This window comes from Pseudorasbora parva, chromosome 5 (genome assembly GCF_024679245.1).
Source record: "Pseudorasbora parva isolate DD20220531a chromosome 5, ASM2467924v1, whole genome shotgun sequence".
NCBI classification, from domain to species: domain Eukaryota; kingdom Metazoa; phylum Chordata; class Actinopteri; order Cypriniformes; family Gobionidae; genus Pseudorasbora; species Pseudorasbora parva.
Window position 1 is genome coordinate 6,317,934 of NC_090176.1, and position 6,209 is coordinate 6,324,142.

Genomic DNA, 6,209 nt, shown 5'->3' on the forward strand with positions numbered 1-6,209 from the left:
TATATTTGTCCACAAAGCTAGTGATTTTTGGATGTTTGGTTTAAACTTTGACAGGTGTTGAACTGTAAGTTAAGATTGTGTGTGTGTGTGTGTGTGTGTGTGTGTGTGTGTGTGTGTGTGTGTGTGTGTGTGTGTGTGTGTGTGCGCGTGTGTGCGCGTGTGTGCGCGTGTGTGTGCGCGTGTGTGTGTGTGCGCGTGTGTGTGTGTGATGTTCTGCAGGCAGTTTGTGGAGGCGTGTGGTCTGGGTCTGGGGGTAAACGAGCGTCTGATAAAGGAAGATCAGCAGGAGTATCATGACGAGATGAAGGCCAGCTACAGAGATCTGACCAAAGAGCTCTCCGCCATCATGCACGAGCCTGTAAGACACACACACACACACACACTTTACACATAACGTCTCTGCTGGACTTCTCTTTAATCTCTCCCTGTTTTCTTTCCCTCTTTTGCTCTCATGATCAGACCGGATGGTAAATCATTTCTTATAACTGACTGACTTAAGGCCCTGATATTCTCACGGCAACTTTCTTTTTGTTCTTCGTTTTGTTCTTTGTTATTTGTTCAAAGTTGTTTAGGGCGAACTTTTCCAGAAAGTTCACTTTGGCAAACCGTTTCAAACTCCCAGAACACACTTCGTTTTAGCCTGATTTTGTTCAAAATGACATCGCACCAGTTCCGTCTTTGATATGGCTTGTATATCGGGGTCTTTACACTGCAAAAACTGCTTTTCTTACTCAGTATTTTTGTTTCTAGCCCAAACATCTAAAAAATCTTAAAACAAGAAGTATTTACTACTAATTGTAATTGTCTTGTTTTTTTTTTTTGGGGGGGGGGGGGGGGTAAAAAGTAAACAATTTTGCTTATTTTAAGCAAAAACTCTCTTCATTTTGAGTTATTTTTCCCAAAACAAGACAATAATTTTTGCTTGTCTGGTAAATACTTCTTGTTTTAAGAATTTTTAGATGTTTGGACTAAAACAAGACAAAAATACTAAGTGTTTGCTTGTATATCGGGGTCTTTGGGCCTACATGAAATCCACAGGATTCCCCATTCTGCAAATTTCCTCAGATCTGACCCCACAGTCGAAATGTTCAGACTCCACGTGGGCGTCGTACACACACACACACACACACACACACACACACACTGCATTATTCCTGATCTTTTCCCTGTCTGTAGATCTGTCCAGTGAATGATGGGATGCGTAGTCCTCTTCCAGACTCACTGCACATCTTTAATGCCATCAGCGGGACGCCCACTGCCGCCACCATCCAGGGCCTGCCCAACTCCTCCTCGGTGGTGTGAGCCTGACCCCTTACATTGACCTCATGACCTTTCCCCTTTTGTTTCACATCTCCATCCCTGACACACACACACACGCAGATGAGAGGGAAGGAGATCTGCATGTGTGCCTCATCCAGGGGATTTCACCGACTGTTTCCTGTGGAGACTTAATCAAAAAACTGTTTTACTTTTGGCCATTTTGCCAGTTTTATTAGTAAGCGCAGTAAAGAGAGCAGAGGAAATGATGCAGAGAAGAGCGGAGGAGTGGCTCAGAAAATCAAACACAATGGAAATGAATTTTTACACATTATTAATATCTGCGTCCTCTGCTAATATATTTGTTCCTTTGCTCTGTTTTAAAATGGCGGATGAGTTAGGGTCTGTTATAATGAGCGGTGGGCTGCATGTGATACACTGGAGGTGCGGCGACACACTCATGCTCATGCTCAACATCACGTTCATCAATTATCAAATATTTTTATACTATGGGACACAGCTGAATGTGGTGTTATTTTATCTCTGTTCAACAGTCTTTGCTCTGCTGTATTTAAACTGATGTTGTCACTAATGCTTTCAATAAATCGCAAACAATTCCCAAACCCTCTTGTAGTCTTTTTTTTAGCCAGAGATATCAGCAGTAATCATCATATTTGTTTTGTCTTCTTTTTTCCATCTACACTCCACTTCTCGTCATCATTAGGCTCTGTCATTCAGAAACACGGCTTCTCCTATCACTGCTATGCTAATGACACTCAACTCTACTTCTCTACTTCAACCATATAATCCTACAGTCAGTGTTCGTATCGCTGCCTGTCTGACAGACATTTCTGACTGGATGAAGGAGCATCACCTTCAACTCAATCTTGCAAAGACAGAATTACTTGTTGTCTCAACCAACCCAGCACTTCATCAAAATTTCTCCATTCAGCTCGGTTCATCAACCATAACTCCATCCAGGACAGCCAGGAACCTTGGAGTTGTGATAGATGACCATTTAAACTTCACTGACCACATTACTGCAACAGCCCGGTCCTGCAGATTTGCTTTATACAACATTAGAAAGATTAGACCCTTCCTATCAGAACAGGCTACACAACTCCTGATCCAAGCTCTTGTTCTCTCCAGACTGGACTATTGTAATGCTCTTCTAGCTGGCCTTCCAGCACGCACTATCAAACCCTTGCAGCTGATCCAGAATGCAGTGGCGAGAGTGGTCTTTAACGAGCCGAAGAGAGCGCATGTCACGCCTCTCCTCATCAGACTGCACTGGTTGCCAATGGCCGCTCGCATCAAATTCAAGGCACTGGTTATTGCCTACAAAGCAACGACTGGCTCTGCACCAATATACCTAGACTCACTTCAGACTTACAAACCCTCCAGAAGCTTGCGTTCTGCGAGTGAACGGCGCCTCATGGTTCCATCCCAAAGGGGCACGAAATCGCCCAGACATTTTCCTGGACCGTTCCCACCTGGTGGAATGACCTGCCGATCTCTATTCGTGCTGCCGAGTCTGTAGCCATTTTTAAAAAACATCTTAAGACACATCTCTTCCAATTGCACCTGACCAATACAGAACAGCACTTAACTATCCATTAATTTTTGTTTGTCCAAAAAAAAAAAAAAAAAAAACTGTACTGTGCTGATTAACTGAGACTTCTTACAGCTCTTACAGGTTGTTGGCCTGGTTTGTTTCGTTGCTTCTGTTGCTCTCCCCTTTTTTGTAAGTCGCTTTGGATAAAAGAGTCTGCTAAATGATTAAATGTAAATGTCTTGTTGTTGTCTAGTCTTGGCTTTTTTTGGTCTTATTTTGTTTTGGTTTTAATGATTTGTTTGTCTTGTTTTTATTTAGTTTTGTTTGGTTGATTTTGTTTGCCTTGCCTTTTTGTTTTGTCTTGTTTGTTATTTTGTTTTGTCTTGTTTTGTTGCTTTTGTTTATCTTTTTTTTTGTTGTTGTTGTTGTTGTCTTTTGTCTTGTGTTTTTTATCTTACCTTTTGTTTGTCTTGCCTTTTTGTTTTGTTGTTTTTGTGTTTGTTTCTTTATTTTGTCTTGTTTTTGGTTGTTTTTGTTGTTTTCTTTGTCTTGCCTTTTTGTTTAGTCTTGTTTTGTTGTTTTTGTTGTGTCTTCTTTTGTGGTTTTGTTTGTTGTGCCTATTGTTTTGTCTTTTGTTTTTGTCGTTTTGTTTGTCTTGCCTTGCCTTTTTGTCTTGTTCTCTCTTTTTTCTTTGTCTTGCCTTTTTGTTTCATTGTTTTTGTTGATTTATCTATTTTTTGTTGTTTTGTTTGTCTTTTGTCATGTTGTTTCTGAGAACTGAAGATCTGAACTGATGTAGTGTCACCTCTTCTGTACAGCGGTGTAGCAAACACAGCGTGTGCTGCTCTTCTTACCCTATGGACCCCTGAGTATTATCTATTTATCTGTCTTGCTCTTGTTCGTGTCATAAAGCAGACAGGACACAGTCCATGCTAATAAGACACACACCTGTTTTAGCAGCTCTTACACAGACGTTCTGCGCTGGTCAGGTTTTTTCTCACTCGGGTATCCAGCAAACACACACACACTCCTGCTGCCAATATGCCAGGTGAGGACCTTTACAATCTCAGAAATGATCCGTACAACTCGACTCTGCCAATGTGATTTATTTAAACATGTATTCATCTCACAGACGAAAAAATGGACGAGACTAAGAAAAATAAGAAAAAGGTAAGATTATTTCTGAAATTATTTTAGCTATATAAAAGGATTCCCTACATTATCAGGGTGGTTGTGGCTCCTTGAAAAGTTTTACTAATAACAGCCCTTTCAATTCGATGGGTCTTGCATATTTTTGGCCACATTACCGCAAACATTTCTCCAGTCTGACGGTGACTTTACAATCCTCGGACAGACTGGAGTGGTATATTTCTCTGCAGCATAAGAAAGAATTGAGATACAGACTGAACGTAACGTCAAAACATCCACCGGTGTGAGGCCAGATGATAAACCAGTGTCTCGCTAGTAAAGTTTGGATGAATGAGGATTGTAATCAAGGGAAAGACGATTACGGTGACACACACAAGTCCATTATATAGATGCGCAATCAAAACCATGTGTGTGTGTGCTCTTTGTATTTGTGCACAGACACATTTCAGTCCATTCGCGTTGTTTCCACACACATTCAGGATAATGTTTTGATCTGTCGTGTGTGTTGCTGCGTTTAGTAATTCTGAATGGATCTGTGTACTGTAATATGCAGTCAGGTCAAGGCCGTTGGTTTAGGGTTTTTCTTGGCATCTCCGTGTGCTTAATAACACAGCCTGACTCGTCTAAAATATACTCAAGCTCTCTCCTGTTGCACTTTACACGGGGATAAAGGCACACCTTAAGGAAAACGTGCTTTTCACTAATGCCATAGTGTATGACTGCAGAGAAATATATGTATGTTTGTTTTGAACATTGATGGAGCAACAGATTTTGTGTGAAAATAAATCATAAAAGTGGTTTATTTTATTTAAAATCTTATAAATGTATGAGGAGGTGAGGGCGCAAAAGGCACAGTATACAAATACTCCAGCTGAAATAACATCCCAATGTATGAGTTAATACTTATTTTTTGCAAAGTTTGAACTATTTTCTGTTTTTATATAAAAAAGTAATTGTTATTCAATAAATACTGCATTCAAATATGTTAATATAAAAAGCTATATTAAAAAAGTATAGAAACTAAATAATTTTAAAAAGTAAAGTTTCTGAAAGCATTGAAGGAGATCCCATAATAATTTAATGCAGATTTACCGTTGTCACAATAAATTATATTTTATTATATGATAAATATCATTTTTTTAAATATGACGTTTTATTATAAATATGACAAGGATCTCTAAGGTGGACACCGAACTAAATGTATATTTCCCATCTGAACGTCACGTTAACAAATGTTAAAGTCTGCAGGTGTTTATTATCATGTTAATTATTGTGCCTTTTACTCCAAATACCAGACTTTTACATATTTCTCCGTTATTAAAAAACTGTTGCTTTAATTACCTTGAAAATCATTAAGAAGGACTTTGTGTGTGTGAGCCTGTTTATGTGGTTTATGAGGACTCAAATTTGTATAACTACATGGGTATTACACTGGTATTACTCTATAAATGTGGTTTATGAGGACATATCAAATGTCCTCATTATTTAAATGGCCTTAAAAACATACTAAATGATGTTTTTTTGAGAAAGTAAAAATGCAGAATGTTTCCTGTGATGGGTAGGTTTAGGGGTAGGGGCTGTGTGTGTGTGTGTGTGTGTGTGTGTGTGTGTGTGTGTGTGTGTGTGTGTGTGTGTGTGTGTGTGTGTGTGTGTGTGTGTGTGTGTGTGTGTGTGTGTGTGTGTGTGTGTGTGTGTGTGTGTGTGTGTGTGTGTGTGTGTGTGTGTGTGTGTGTGTGTGTGTGTGTGTGAGAGAGAGATGGGTAGGTTTAGGGGCAGGGGCAGTGTAAGGGGATAGAAAATACGGTTTGTACGGTATAAAAACCATTCAGCCTGTGGAGAGTCCCTGTAAACCACATAGACTAACTTGTGTGTGTGTGTGTGAGTGATCAAAGCAATAGTGTTTTCCTTTATTCTAAAAAAATGTTTCAATTTAGGTCTAGTGATAATTAATTTTTAATTACTTTTTTATAATATCAATAAAAGTATACAGTCTGTTCTCGTTTAGACTGTAATAAACACGTGTCAGTGTTTATTTGACTTATCAGAGTGATAATCTCAGCGATTGTGATAATGTTTAGCACAGATGAATAATGTCTTTGGCTTTATGCTTTCAGTCCCGTCTTTTTCTTAGAAATATTGTACAAACAACGAACTTAAATTATATGATGTATTATTGAGTAACGAATAATAGCTTTAAAAACTTCCACCGAGAAATATTACAACATGCACCAGCAGCTGCTTCTGTATG

At 39.1% G+C, this 6,209-nt stretch overlaps 1 protein-coding gene across 1 annotated transcript in view; it reads left to right on the plus strand.

The window, feature by feature from the left end:
• Positions 1–1,880, plus strand: part of zmp:0000001200 (dedicator of cytokinesis protein 9) — a 95,142-nt gene extending 93,262 nt beyond the window's left edge. The window contains 2 exon segments of the mRNA XM_067444771.1: positions 220–358; positions 1,177–1,880. Of these exon segments, the coding sequence (XP_067300872.1) occupies positions 220–358; positions 1,177–1,302 (265 nt within the window). The 3' untranslated portion in view covers positions 1,303–1,880.
• Positions 1,881–6,209: the final 4,329 nt, after the last annotated feature.